This window comes from Arctopsyche grandis, chromosome 6 (assembly GCF_051622035.1).
Source record: "Arctopsyche grandis isolate Sample6627 chromosome 6, ASM5162203v2, whole genome shotgun sequence".
In the NCBI taxonomy this organism is placed as follows: Eukaryota; Metazoa; Arthropoda; class Insecta; order Trichoptera; family Hydropsychidae; genus Arctopsyche; species Arctopsyche grandis.
In genome coordinates, this window is record NC_135360.1 from 26455008 (window position 1) to 26472103 (window position 17096).

At 32.6% G+C, this 17096-nt stretch overlaps 1 protein-coding gene across 3 annotated transcripts in view; it reads right to left on the minus strand.

The window, feature by feature from the left end:
• The window catches only part of Appl (amyloid-beta-like protein), a 270511-nt gene that overhangs the window by 76334 nt on the left and 177081 nt on the right, over positions 1–17096 (minus strand). For all 3 annotated transcript variants that reach the window (XM_077432991.1, XM_077432989.1, XM_077432990.1), the window contains exon 3: positions 3913–4048. In XM_077432991.1, the coding sequence (XP_077289117.1) occupies positions 3913–4048 (136 nt within the window). The remainder of the gene's footprint in view (positions 1–3912; positions 4049–17096) is intronic.

Below are 17096 nucleotides of genomic sequence, written 5' to 3' on the forward strand. Positions count from 1 at the left end.
AAGCGATACATACAAATCATAATTAATTAAAGAAAGTAATTAGCATAGATTGGGTTAAAATGTTAAGTGGCAATAAAAATATCGCACAAACACACACACACACACATAGGTATTACATAATATAAAAGGCGAAGATTGCTTATGCCGCATATTTGAAATGGACCAGGGTTCCGCTTCCCCATCGTTGAGTCGGACGGGGGGAAGGTGGGTGGGAGAGGGGGGGGGTCGGAAACCCCCACGAGAAGGTTTACAACTTTCGGTCGGGTTAACTCGAAGGTGCCCTAATGGGTTAAACTCGGTTATTACGACTTGCGCAGTATCGCTGTATTGTCACTGTGAGGGGACCCGAAAGCGGATTTCGAGGGACATATTACATATATAAAATAAATACACACACACACATACATATACCCACGTATTTATAATATATTGCCGTAATAAAGGACGGCTCAAAACGTGTATAATTTATATAAGAATTTTTGTTTTCGGTTTACGGCTTTATTAACAGAATGTTACAACGCGTTTAACATTACCAAAGTTAGGTGGTCGTTGCTTGAGGTAAGTAGACCGCGCGTGAGTTGGCAGGTTAGAATTGGCTGACATTGATACTACAGGTTATAATAACTTCCACTCTCACTTTGGACTTGCTATCTCAGCTTACAACGTCTTGTAAGCGTCTTAAAGCCATGCATAATTAGGTCAAAGTGTTCTAGACCCAATGTGTGCCAATTAACCAGAATCTACTGCATAAATTAATGCGATGATATCGCACTTGCATGCGTACTATACATACATGGTGATACCATGTATGTATAATACGCATGCAAAAAGGATTTTAACATTTACATTTTTTTTAATTACATACATACATATGCAAATACTATAATACTTTGATCCCTTTTTAAAAACAACATTTCAAAGTTCGTATATTTTATTATATAGAAATTCAAACACATAATAGGGGCTGACGAATTGAAAACTGAAACATATTGCACACTAGAAACATGCATATAATGTAAGCATGCAAAAAACGCTACAATATGTATTGTATATTGCCAAAGTTCCACCATTCGAATTATCATTTGATTTGCGTTCAGTCAAAACAAAATATAATATCACTACGTGGAATTTTGCATTATCCGATATAAATTCGACTTTCGTACACATGTATGTATGTATGTGCAAACATTCATACGTATGATATAATAAACGTATTCAGACGAAAAGTTCGCAGCGAACACGGAGATATCGATTTGCGGGACTTGAAATATGAGGAAAAGTTGAAAACGACTAGGAAAAGCGCGGCTAATGTAAATTGGTTTGCGTATGGAAAAACTTGAGTAGGGCTTTTTTGGCTCGGAAAGCTCTGTTTGACGAGCAAAAAAAGCTGCTTGTGCGAGCTTGACCCGATTTCCACGCGAATTTATAGCGCACAAAGCTTTATAGCTCTGATATCGATATGATAAATATACTGTTTTTTTTCTACATCCACATTTGGCAAAGGAACTCGAGATTATATTATATGTACATATGTATGTATGTATACAGTATACGTAACGTACATACGGATAAATTTATATGTATGTATGTATGTAGAAATTGACAAGACTTATCTAAGCGTGTTCTAACTTTATTATGTGTAATTTTTACGATTAATAAAAGTACACACATGTATAACAGAGTGATTCGAATTTTGTATTTTGTATTTCGATTTGTATTTTGTCCGTAATCTGCGGTGTGTATGTGTATGTTTTTTAATTTCTGGAATGCGAGTGGATTAAAATTCTATTCGGATTTATAATGGGTAAATGTAGGAATTTTACCCTGAAGTATTCTGGAATTTAATTACGGCGTTATTCAGAGAATTTGTTTACGCATAACAGCAAAACTCGTGTGACTGACATATAAGGTAATTTCAAACGTAATGCATTGAATTCTTGACGTGGGCGAAATTCAACTTATTGATGAGGGTTTCGTTTTTTAATAAACAAATATTTTATCTCCAACTATTTTAATTAATTTTGAATGTTTGTTGTTCAATAAAGTATGATAATTATAAATAACCATTAAAAATATATGAACTTGTATCAGAAATTAAACTAAAATATATAACAACGTTTTAAACTATGTGAAACAGAGAAAATTGTAATCGATCTTATAAAATGGAGAGTGGACTGAAACTTTAGTTTAATTTAACTGATTTTATTTTAATTTAAAATACTGAATAAAACCAACCCGAAAATCTACTAAACATATGTATATACATATATAAATTTATAGATTTATTATATTATACTATCTGAACCCGGCATGCGTTGCAATGCTACAATAACGCATGCAATTCTCGTTCCCGTTCGCGGTTCTCGATAACTGAATGCTTCATTTTTAAATTAATACTTAATAATCAAATTAGATTACAGTAATTATAATTAGTCGGAAAAGCGCAGGCGGCGAGGCGAACACAATTGAAATTATTCAATTGTTAGTTTATTTTATCCTAACAACTCTCCTGTTTTCCCGTTCCCGTTGCCGTTTTTGGACGATTTTTTTTACAGAAACCATCGCTGGCATGCACACAATAACTCATGTAAGTTTCATCGCAATTGGTTTGAATGGAACGCAGCGACAGACAGACAAACATTAATTCTTAGAAAATTTAGGAAATTAAAAATGTAATAAACTTTTATTTATATGTATTTATACATAAATGTACATATGTACATATAGAATATATGTAATTTTATTTGCAACATTTGTATACTTAAAAATCCAGCATAAAATGTTTAATATGGAAATATATGTATATTTATTTGTATTTTGTCATATCAAATCATACAGATGTTTAATTATAGTTGTTCAGCTGTAGGAAGAGATATAAGATAAACGTAAATGCTGTCTCTTACATTGCCTCTCGACCAATAGCATTTCGTGAAGACAGTAGAACATTGTACGCGCAGAATGCTATTGGTCGATATGGGGTGTAAAGGACAGCATGCGCGTTTTAACTAAGTGTCTTCCTACGGGGGAAGAACTAAAGTTAAATAATTAAATTATTTAACTAATTTAAAGTAAAAACTAATACAAAAAGTCAAATTCAGTTAAGCACTACATTTTTCAGTAATTGTACATATAGTACAATATTATTGGGAAGAATATTTGATTATAGTTTTAATAAAATTTCTAGTAAAATATATACATATGTATGCATATTGATGGAAAAAAAATCCAACTGTGTGAAAGAGTAATTAACTTATTACGACAATTATGATGTTATATTCAAAATTTTGTTTAATGTGTGACGTTAATTACGAATTTAAACTTCGTAATGAAAACATACGGTATATGAAACGTATAAAAATTTAATATACGAAATTACAATGCATAAACTATGTACCTACTGGATTAAAAAAAGCCATAAAGAGGGCAATAGCACCGCATAATATACGGAGTTTTACGGTTTAGCCAAAAGCAAAGTTTATCCACAGTTTTGACGTCATTTGTCAAGCCAGACGACTGTTGACGTCATAAAAAAAGTTCGCAGGCGGCGCATTGAAAGTATAGGTTTTTAAAACCTGACGTTCAATTATTTGTTTATGACTCGACGATAAAATTTCCCCCCAAAAAAAAAAGTAAAAATAGCAAATCGACAATAGAAAAAAACGAGCAGCGGAATATTCCTTTCATTGTTCGTACCGCGCTCCAGTTCGCGATCGGCGCGAGCTGGAAAATTACGTTTTTCCGAATTTAAACCAGCCCCCCCCCCTTCCCCCAAGTACATGCAAATTTTCCACGCTGGTAAATAGAAAATGGCAGAGCAGTGCGGTGGACCAGTGAAACGCTTCCCGGTATTACTAAAATCGATTGAAATGGTTATTCGACCGTGTGAATAATATCGGTTCAAATTTGACTTACCCAGGCACCGGAAGGGCTTAACCCAACGGGCCGCTTTGCATTTGGCAGGGTTGGTAGCACCCAAACGACACCAGCCCCCAACTTTGAGGTAGTGTGACGCCTCTACGATGTTCGTGATATCTCTGGTAGGATAAACCTGGAAAAAGAAAACAAGAAATTCAATCAAAATCAACCGACAATAGCCAGTAACAATGGCTAAGTAATTCCTTGAATTAAAAGAGCAAAATACGAGGCGCAGCAGAAGTCTCTTTACAGCTTATTTTTATCATAACTTATGAACGTGATATGAAAAAAGAATGAATAGGGATATATTGGTTTTTATAAATTATATGAAATAAATGCAAAAAATTCTATATAGATATCATCCATGTACAATAAATATGTAGGTATAATTGAGCTATTGTATTGTACGCAGGAGTACGTTAGGTATTCGTGGAGTTTTTCATTACTTGCCTTTGTGTTTTCTATTATATTATTCGAGTTTTACCTCCAATTGATTGGAGTTTTCTATTATATTATTGTTCAAATTATTCATTAGTGCACTATAAGTCATTCGAGCTGATTGATGACATAAAATCACCCAAATCTCTTTGCGATTATTTTTCAGAAACAAGATTACGAAGATTTTTGTGATTAAATAAAAGTTTATGCACAAAATCGAATATATCAATTGGAAATAATTGAAAAGTAAAAATATTTATATATGTACCTATGTACATACATATATACATTAGTATGTATATACATATATATATATATATATATTTTTTCAAATATAAAAGGGGACTTTCCTGCGCCTTGTGTGAATAGAAAATATGTATACATAATGTACTTTCTATTATAGCAGAATGTCTTTGATAATACTGCATATATAATATATCATATATTAACCTGAAATCACAACTAGTCAGATTAATTACTGGAGACCGTACAATTTCCTAATTTCATATTTCTTGGAATCATTCATACATAGTACGGGGCGGTTGTAAGGCCTCCTCAATGATCACAAGTTGAGATTTACGAAAATAAATAATTAAATATGTATATATAATATATACGCTATACATATGGGAGGAGTCATCGAAACTGCGTCATTGGAAATAATTGTTGGTAATTAATTTTTTTACATTTATTCAAAATTCGTATTATGAAATTTAAAGTGCATTTGTGAGTGAAATCGTCGATATGATGGATTAGATCTAAGCCCTAAGTGATGATATGAAAATTGGGAACATTGAGTTCATTGACTCAATCACATAATATGTATTATGTATGTATGTATAGTCAAATCTCACGTAGAGAATATTCGCTTCAATGAAAATAATATAAATAATTAAACAATATTTGTAAAGAAGATGCCTAATTTACCTTAATTGATATGTGATAATAAGGCATTTAAAATTTAATTTTGAAAGCGAAATTGCTTTAATGGACTTCAATTGTTAAAATGTGGAAGTGTTATTTATCCCAGGTTGTACAAACTGTTGGTGTAATTTGATTTTGTGCGTTTTATACGTGTGGTTGTGTTTGGTGGTGGAAATTGCAGGAGGAAGATGTTTCAGATCATAAAAAATATTGAATAGGAGTCAAATTATAATATTCGGGACCCGAAGGCGAAGTTTAAATGGGTATTCTTTACGAATATTATACGTGTATAGGAGACGTGGTAAAAAAGATAATCGAGCTGCGGTTCGCAAAACAAGTATAAAAGGTCAACTTTATTGCGTAGCGATATTTTTCGAAAAACGTTTTCCGTGAAAAAGGTGAAAAACGAAGAAAAAAAAACCTAAAAAGTAATAACCGAAAGCTTGTGCAGCTAAAAGCCCTCGAGGAGTTTTCAAGCATCCGAACTGGAGAGCTCTTATTCTTTTTCATATATAATTCAAGGTTATTATTGTGCCAGATTTGTAATATGAAACTTTTCATTTTCTCAAAGGATAAAATTCTCATGAAATACATTTTCCGCACAATGAAAACATAATACGTTAATCTTGAAATATACATATGTAAATACATATAATACACGTTTTAGTATGTTTATTCGCTTACGAATGGAAATGCGAATTCGACATTTTATAATAAACGGAGAATAAATAATTCATGGAATTTATTTTATAGATTCGTGCGATTCCCTCACAAATCATATTACTATATATTATAGGACAGGGGTAGTAAACCTCACTCAACATTCAAACAGCCGCATTTCATAAGCCCCAACAAGGCAATAATAACAGTTAAAAAAATAATAATAAAAAATACTGCGGCTGAAATTATTATTCCAGTAAAACATTTTCTCTTAAATGAATAAATTTTGTTTTGAAACACTTAAATTATTATTTTTTGTATATGTATAAAAAACAATCATGTATATCAGCGGTTCCCAAACTTTTTTGACTCACGTACCACTTCGTAGTACATAGCGCTAAATTGTACCACCATATAAAAATGATTGTATTTCATGAAATTTGTTTTCGCAAGCGTATGTAATTATTATATATAGTATTTGCATGGTAAGAGATGTGAAGACAGGATATACGCAATATGTAGATCTGTTTTGGTAAGAAATTTTGTGGAAAAAAAGTTATTTGCGGAGTCACAATTAATATGCTCAAAGTTTAATATATTTATCTACTATTTTGTAATACTTCTATTATTAATAAATGGTTTTAATAAAAGCCATTTATCGGTAATAAGCTCTATGTCAGAAAGCTGTTCATATTCTTCACTAATAAATAGCCAAAAATTAATAAACTTATTTATTTCGAACTCAGTTTTAAAATGCTATAAGTTCAAATAAAGTTCTCTTTTTCCTTGGGAGCTGTCCGAAAATGTTCATTATCAAAGGGGTTTGAAATCCAATTGTTTGCTTCTTAAGGTTTGTGGAAGCACTGCGTAAAAGACGATTTCATCCCTATTAAATGTTCAATTATTTTTTCACGTATATCCCGAGACATACTATTCATGTTTTCAGATAAGAAATTATGTAAAGTTTCAAATACTTCAGTTTGATCATTTTCGATACGTAGATTACAAAATCTAATTTTCTAATGATACTTTCAATTTTATCTGCAACATTTAAAGATCATTATCGAGTTGTTCTCAAGTGTGCATATTGACGTCGACGATGACTAATTAAGATAATGTTTATTAATTATATATGAAATATTTATATTTTTTTTATTGTAAATCATTCCTGCATGTCCGCCATTACTGATTTTTTTCGGGTACCACCAACCATCAACCGCGTACCACCTAGTGGTACGCGTACCAAAGGTTGGGAGCCACTGATGTATATAATATGTACGTATATATATATTATATAGTTGAATTGTAAATTATAAATTAAAAACAAAGAAATCACGAGTTTATATATACACAACATGGATATGTAGATACATAGGTTAAACTTAAGATGCAAAAAACCGCACGTGAGTCGAGACCCGCAGGTTTCAACGCAAAAATTTGAATATTGTTGAGAATATAATGTTTTTAATCGACGGTAGACACATACGTTTTACCGCGCAGTTCGCGAAGCAATTAAAACTTGAACGAAAAACAAAATGAAAGTCACCTTTTGTGCGACACTCTTGAAAACTTTAAATTAGCTCCTATCGTCACTCTCGGTGTCGCCGTATAAAGCGAGCGAGGAAAAAAGGAAAACGGGCGAAATCAAAAAGTTGTTTTTCCACCGCCTCTCTCACTCTGCCTCGTTCGTACTCGACGAACAATTTGTTCCGAGGGCAATTACCATATCAATAGCTTTTGTGTTCCCCGACGAAAATAAAAGTTAAACGCTAACGAAACACAAGAAAATAAGAGGGAGGGTAAGAACGGGCTTCTCCGAGAGAAGAAGGGGTACATTATCAACGAAATGACATTTCGTTTTACGATCTTGTTACATGTTTTGGATAAGGCTATGCATCCACATATGTATATGTACATCTTCTGTAACATGCATATGTATGTATGTATGTATATATGTGATCTCTATTCAGGACGTATGGCACAGCGACTATAAATCTATGTATTTAAATACAAAAATTATATCATAATACATATGTATGTATATACATAATACATATGTATATACATAATACATATGTATATACATATGTATATTTATATATATATATATATATATATATATATATATATATATATATATATATATATATATATTTATATAGATTTGATTAGCATGTAGATTTGATTATTCATATAATTTTATATAATATTTCATTCCGTCGAAAAAAAATTACCTTCAATGCGTATTTGAAAAGTTCCTTACAGAGTCTTTCACTTTTCGCATAACATCAATTGGCTTCAATCAAATATCACGTTGAATATTTATTATTTATTTATGCTCAACTTTTTTGTTGACAAGCAAAATTTTTTAATTAAAAGTTCAAAAATGTTTACATAAAATTTTGAAAACAAATTCGCGAAAATGTAGCTGTTATTCAACCACCAAGCATTGAAAGCTTTTAAAATAATAAATTCTTTTAGTATAATTTATAATAATTGTTGTGGTTTTACGTTTAGTTTGCTGTGTTTTACCGAGATTCTGGACATATCGAATTAATAGAAGTGATAAAAATTTGTGAATGAAGTCAAACAGAGTAGTGTTTTTGGAACTGAAAAGGGAATTCCTCCACTTTCAAATATAACGGCTCATATGTAGTTAATACAAATCTGTAATTTTTAAGCATAGTACATAGTATTTGGACTAATAAAGTCAAAGGCCCAATGGCAAAAGGCAGAAAAAAAGTATTGTTTATTATATAAATAACTGATTTTCTTTGGATTAAGCTTTCGCTGTTTGTACAGCGAAAAATAATACAAAAAAATATATTTTTAAACGAATGTGTGTATGTACATGTGTACGTATGTCATCACGAGCTCAGGGGAGGAAACGGCTGGCCATCACTGTCGTAGTACATTGATGTCGACAACGCCTAGATGCTTGTTAGGCGAAAGCTCGAGAGCAAGACGCGAGATTACTTAGGACAGACAGGCAATATGTGTGCACTTAGCAGAGTGAAGATGCTGCATCTGTCGCCATATGAAAGTGTATGTATGTACGTCGTAGTAAATGGAGGAGTGCAGAGATATACACCTACGGAAAGAAGAGGATAGAGGACTAGGAGGGATTTATGTGCGGTTCACATCCCAGTATCTGTACATACATACATATGTATGTATGCGCCGTTGCTTTGACGCTGTTTTAAATTTGACAAGCGAAATACGACATAAAACTTTCGCAAACATTCTTTACGTGTGGGTCTCTAAGCCAGTGTTGCACTACCCGGTGAAATGTTGTGAATGAGAAATAATCTGACGTGTCTGTTGGGCTCGAGCAAAGAAAATATGTATGTATGCAAGTATTTCATATACCAGTTGTATGTATGTATGGATATTCTAAGTAAAATGGAGAGCCACTCAATATACAACTTGGATTTTTATTGTATTTCTCAAATCCAGCATTTCCCTAAAGAGCGTATAAAAGCAGATTGAGATGAGATTGTCGTGCATTTTGTATTACCCTCGATTCGTCAATCTATATTGGTTAAGTCGACTCACTTTTGCCTTTCAATTTTGAAATGATTTATTAAGGACCAAAACTACATATAATACATACATACATATATGATATAACGAAGTTGATAGAGTTCAACGCATGAATTCGAGCAAAGTAAAAAAAATAAATGAAAATAAGAAGAAACTATGTATGTATGTATGTACATAAATATGTATGTACATATGGATATACGAACAATCGCTATTTTTTCAAATGACAAACTTTAGAAGCAAATAGAGCAGTACCTTTCTTGAGACACTTACGTACATCTGAGATAAAGCACTAAATTACTCAATTAAACGCTTGCATTTCAATATACCGTTTTCAGAAGAATATTTCTATTTAATATTAAAAAATCCATAGGAACGCAGCGAAAACACAAATATTTTATTACATTTTATTTTATTTCTGGGCCAATTGTGGGTATTAACTAAATCATATATGTATAAATTGATATGATATATTTTAATATGAAATTGTTTTACAATAACAAAAAAAATGCAAATTTACGAAATACGTTATCAAGATTCCTAATTGAGGACGTTGTCTCGAAAAAAAAAAACCAATTAAAAGCGAACGAATGTGGAAAATAAACTAAAGAGTTACGATCAAGACAAAGAAAATGAAAATAGAACGTCCAATTAGAATGGGCATAAAAGAGAAAGAGAGGAACGGAGAATATGGAGAGTACTCGTTGAAAGCTCCACCGTAGTAACTTGTCCACCGCAGATGTCTGCGAAAAACCTTTGTTCGAAATGGCACAACGACCTCACGTGCATATTTGACTAACGCTAAAATATAACCATATTGATAAACACATTAACCCGACGAAAGGGAGAGAGAGAAACGCAAGCCGATGCAGGTGACATGCCCACAAGTTGCACTACAGAAGAAGTTAAGGTGCGGAATAATAAACTAGTCATGTTTTCGCAGTACTTATGTGCACGATTTTTTTACAGAATGCGGTTCCAGAGCAGTGGTATATAGACTACGGGGTCTACACGAGCTGAAGGATCCCCTGAAGTACTTTTTCCACCACAAAGAGTGGAGTGTGCGCAAGTGAGGACCGGCAACTTCACTAAGCTCGACAGAGTGTGTCAATGAGAAGCTCGCGCAACACGATGTGGGCTTTTTTTCCTCTCCACATCGTTCACTTTTAAAATGTTTGCAAACTTTCGAAGGTTGCCCTATTTAAAAGACGGGAAGGTTGCCGATTTTGCCTAGTCGGCGGACTTTGAACGAGGTTTAAGAGCAGTTGTGCTACACGTACATACATACTTACATATACATATGTACGTTGCAAAATGGAGTGAGTGATTGAGTTTGCGGGTTAATTTAAGATGTGGTTGAGTTATTCTTTGAAGCTTCGGTGGTTTGTTTTATAGTGAGTGGTCGCAGGATTATGTAACCTTTTGTGCTAAGAGTGTTTTTGATAAGGTGAATAAGGGTTAGGTTGAAAGGTGATGTTCTTAATACATATGTAGGTACATATATATGTAGAATGCGACCAAAATGGGCTCATTAATATCGCAAAATATTTTCAACAAAATTAAAGGATTCAAATCAATTAAAGAAGACGTCTTCAAATATAATTGGGTTCTTGAGTGAAGATTTTTTTTTAAATAGAAATTTCATACAAACATTTGCGGGTGAGGGTTTTTAACTTTTATAAAAAAAAATCACTATCAGTATTATACTCATTAAATATCAAGAAAATAAAAATAATTTTACAGGTCAAAATAAAATAATGAAATATTGTTTTAAAAAAAAATACTACTTCCGGTTTACAAATTCTGACCAAAACCCTACCAGCTCTAAGTTAGTACATAAAGGATAGAAATATAAATTTTCAGCTTAATACGTTCAGGGGTGTGAACAGAGTAGTGGGCACAACATTTTCAACCTTTCTAAGTGAAAAAAATCCCACTTTCGGTTTATAAAATTTAATAATTTTTTTTCATTTTCATCAAATTGCTACAAGAATTATACTTGAATTTTTTTGTGACGAACACACATGTTTAAGGGGTCGAAAAAAATAGTGGAAGAAAAATCGAACAAGAGTAAACTGCTACTTCCAGTTGACGGATGCTAACTAAATTTTATAATTAACTTGGTATTAAACTTAAACTTCTAGATATGAAATTTCAGTTCAATAAACCAAAAGGTTTCTGAAAAAAACATAAAAAACTTCGATTCTCTAGAGTAAAAGTACTGCTTCCGGTTCAGATAGAAATATTTAAAAAATATGAGGTTATAAAAATTATTATTTGTATAATATTTAAAAAAAAATCAGTCCGATTCAATTAGTGGTTTGGGAGATAATTGAATTCAAAAACTTAAAAAAAGAGGACACCTATAAGGCGAGGTACCATTTCCGGTCAACTTAAAAATTTGAAAAAAATTTACGTCGTGTCGATAAAAATTTCAGTAACCGATACTAAGTTTCAGTTCGATAGGACTAACGGTGTTAAAAATATCCCCAAAATACACACACACACACAGACACATTTTTTCTAGATCATGAAAACGTGATCAGTGGTCGATTCTGAGTTCAAATCAGTCAAAATCTCGAGTTCGAATTTTCGCATGATCACAAAACTTCATCTATTGTTACTACGTACATAGATAAAGTAAAAAATCGTATTATAAAGATGAATGTAGATTAAAAAGGTTAAAAAGCACTGCAGTTCATTTAAAAATAATATATAATATACAATGTAATAATACATAGATACATAGAATATGTATAATTTATAATTGAGTTCTTTCAAAATATACACACGCACATTACAGATTTATAATCCTTAAAAATGATGTGATACTCTTCTAGTTGATATGTTGCAACTTTTTACTATTTCATTTTGATTTTTAAACTAAATTAAACGAACTTGAAAAAATAAATAGCTTTGTTTGCTGTAACAACTTAGTTCCGTTTTTACCAAGATTCTCTGTTTCTGACGTTGACTCTGAATATTATTATATATTTATAGGAATACATTAGAATAATAGAGATACATTCTTTATAGGAATTTATTAAAAATTAATAAAGATATTGAAGTTTTACGCAATATGAATATTGATAATTAAGAGCATCGGCACCAAGTGTCAAAAATCCACGTCTCCGACTCCGACTTCAGGGCCCTATACAAAAAAAGGTATTTTTATAGACACCAAAAACAACAACAACAACAACCCACGAGGCGGGAGTAATTTTAGATGTATATAAATACTTATAAATCTGTGATAAAAAAGTCGATAGACGTGGTAGACAAGTACATATGACTAAAAAAATAATATGAAATAGGTACATATATATTTATGATACATACATATGATTGTAAAGCATGATCAAAAATATACATATTTATACGCTATGACTTTATTCGAGATGATATATTTTGAAATGTACCATTTGAATAAGATCTAATAATATACCAATTTTATACGCCGAAATTTGAGCGTACGAAATTAGACCTTTACATAGAAAAATTTGTCATGTAACCCAATTCGCATAATATATGTACATTAGTTCTTTTTGAGACGGGAGAAATGTTATATTTATGTACATATGTATAAGTATATAAGATTCAATATTGTCGGGTCGACTTTTCCGTAGAAAAAAATCCTTTCAAGAGGACGAAGACACTGTAAAATAGTACTAATAACGTCTCGAATCGTGTCGTTAACGCGGAAATTCAACGACGCGACGCCTTTTTAATTTAATAGACGGGAAAAACAGGGAAAAGTGCGACACGCAAACGTTCGCGTAATCCGACACAATTGCCCGCCCCGCGTTTCAAACCCGTAAAACGCGGAAAGTAATTACTTTAGCCGTCTTGGGAAGATCGTACCGATTCTCTTCATAAATTAACATTTTTCGAGAGGGAGAGGGAGGCCGAGGCAACATCTGGTCTGTCGCCTCTTATACATACATACCTACCTTACACAATTACTTTTCATGGGAAAAGCGAATTTTCCAACACTTCAGGTGCTTGCAAACTGACGTCACAAAGTCAGTGAGTATTATAATTTAAATGTACATGTAGCTGAGAATTAAGATTTGTGATTTTGCACCCCTTTCATACGTGCATGTACTTTTGAAATTTAAAATAATTTATTTTTCTTCTTTTCCAAAGGAAGAACAGATTTAACTAAATAAAAGCGAGTGCTTTGAGGAAAAAGTTATTCCTTTCTTTTTAATGTAAACATTAATTATTAGGTACGTAAAATAAAAAAGTATCTAAGTAAAAACATTTTCCATTGCTTTATTTTTCCATTTAAAGGAAGAAAAAGTAAAGAAAAAATTACGGTTGAAAGGATGAAAGTACAACATCCAAAATTTTAAATTTTTTGCTTTCTGAATGAAAAAGAAGAAAAAAATGATGAGACTAAGAAGAATATTTAGTCTCTAGAGAACTCAAGTAGTTTTCATTGTGTACAGATGAAATACGCATGAGATATTTTATTACTAACGAGAGAAAATTTCAAGAACGAATTAATTATTGGCGAATATGAATAATATACATGTAGTTGTTTCAAAGAAAGAATATTCAGATAAATAAATAAAAATATAAGAGTAAAATATTTTGAAGTGATGGAAATTTGTGTGGAATCATTATGTTACATTAAAAGATTATGCTAAATTTTGATGGTAAATATCTTGATTTCGAACATAATCCCAACAATTCCAGATAAATAGCCCAATAAATCGAATGAATGTTCAACCACAACCATAACCACCTCGAAAAGCGGAATTGGAGCTATCAAGTCCGTCGCTCCATCGTTATTAAAGTTACTCTTTCACTTTTTTAATAATTTTTTTAATGTTGATAATAATAACTCGAACGATACTTGCACCGCGGAGGCGTGAATAAGTTTTTATATATTTTTATTGCGTGTCAAATAAAATTTGGGATTGAACGCATAAAACGTAAAAAATGGTCTATACGAGCCCATCTCATTCCGGGATACGTATCTCTAATATGCCGAGACACGTGAAAGTAACAAAGGAACGAAAACGTTCAAATGATACGTATGTAAAAGGGGCATAAAATTTTAATACGTCACATCTTTCACGACGATAAAGACTATTTACGAGAACGATCAATTCGATTCGTACGAATAAACAAAACCCACTATCCGCAAATCACAAAATAAAATTTGCACATTATAAAGAAAATAAGCACATCTGTACACACACGTTAGGAATATTGATAATAATAATTGAAAGATCAATGGAAAGTTCGTACAGGGAGTATACTCCTCTATTAATTAACTTATAAGCGTAAGGCTCGGATAACGAAATCCTAAGCAAACAGTTCATCAGTTAAATTGTTTATCATAGAAATTTGTTTCAATATAACGCAAACTATTATGATATAATATAACAATACGAAGCAGCATTCATATTATTATGAGATATTAAAAAAATGCAATGGTTTAATTATTTTTATATTGAATAGAATTTGAGTAGACGGTATGAATATTTCACATTTACGAATGACATCACAGTTTCGATCGCAAAAATGTATAACGTTATTTTCGATAGAAATTCGTAGGTGTATTTTTATTTTCAATAACAGAAGTGTTTTCGAAATATTTGTCAAAAACTATACGTATAATCGAAATTTGGCCAACAGCAGCGAGCTAGTGAGTGAATTTAGATCGACAATACGCATACATATGTACATACAACTGTCACACAATAGTTTTATAAAATTCCATTTCTGTGTAGGTAAAAATTATTTTGTCATGTTTACAAGTGCAAGAAATGAAAAACAAAAATAGCGGCTCAAGCACAGCCATCATGCCATGGCGAATATCATTCTCACAATGCCTCCCAGAATTATTTCTGCTGATGGTGTTTTTATTTCATAATGACATAATTAAAATCATAGAGGTTTTGAGAAGATCCTGCATTCAGTATATTTGGAGAAGTAAGATAAAATAAAGTCCTGCTCACTTGCTATCCATCACAGTGCGGAAAGTGTTAATTTAATGTATAATTTCGAAAGAGACTATAAGTATGTAAGAAAATATGTAATGTTGGTTCGGAACTTCGTAAACAAAACAAAGTTTCTATGACGACAATTCAATTGGTTGAATATTATATTTTTTTCGATTCAAATAAATTTAATTAAAAAAACAAATGAATATTTACTATTAAATTCGTCATGTTTGCGCTGTTTATATTACAAATACTGAGCGAAGCCAGGCAAAACAACTAGTGACTAATAATTGTAAATTGTATTTCATACATATATATACTAAGTACATTTATGTAGACCTTTTTTCGAGGGAAGAACAGTCAGAAATGATTACAAATAAGTCAAAGCCAGACTTCACATCTATTCCAAAAAATATAAGATGAAAAAAGAAAAAGTTATAAGCGCTTAAACAATTAAAATCTGACATAGCGAGGGTGGCGAAAAGGGAAAAAAACGATCGGAATAGTGTGGATAGATCCGGCAATGTGGATAGCACCGAGAAAGATGATTGAATATTTCCAAACGTGTCTATTGCGATTATTTTTCACCATCGTAACGGCGGACTCGATTTCCACATATGTACATATATTGATGACCAAATCGAGCGAAATGGCAAAGTTTGAAAACTATCGGATAAGAACCCAAATTTCGTCAGACGAAATCAGACGTAATAAAAAGTAGTCACACGAATCAAACGCTTTTTTATCAACATTCTCCAACACCGATTGTCGAAACTCATTCGAACGACCAAAGCACAAAGCGTTCAACGCACGTAAATACAAAGGCAAAAGAAATTTCTACTTTACCTCAGATTTATGCCCTTCACACTAATGAAAATGAAACGGCATATAAAATGTCGCGCAAAGCACCGATGTTTCCGGTGTGCAGTTCAGTAATTGGAAACGGCCGTATATTATTTTTCGTTTTTATTTTATTTTTCCCTCTTCTTTTTACACACATACACACACACACATATATATTTTTTTGGAGTACGCTTTTCGCGTCTCACGGCCAATATGTCACGGCGTGCGGTCGCGCTTCCGAGCCGAGTTAATGGCGCATTTATCTCGCGGCCCGCCGAAAGCAAAAGCCCACCCGCCCACACCCCCATCGTGCACATTCAACCGTCCAAATGAATAGCTCTGTCACCGCCGATATCGGCCATAGGAGAAGGACGGCTGTACAGAGACCCTCCCGCCCCCTCACAGCGACCCACCCCATGACCCTCCCGCCGCGTGGGTGGGAAAGGCCGCCACCCCCCGAGCCTTCGATTGGTCGCCAGCTCGGTGACGTCAGGGGGTGACTAATAGGAAACGCTGCCAAAGGATGAATCACCCACCTTCACAAAAATGTTATATTGACGATCACCATAGCCCCAACACCATTGATCACCGTAAAAATAATCGGAAATTCTTTTACCTAACGCCACAATACATTATATTATGGACGTGTTATATACATAGTGTCGGGCGAAATTGAGGTATGTACGCTGCTGTAAGAAATTGCGTTTTTGGCGTAAGGCTACGTCTATTCATGCGATTACCTATTATAGCCGCGAAACTTAAAAAATCGTCACAAATCTCATAATGTCTGTGGCATAAAATATATATTTGTATTGT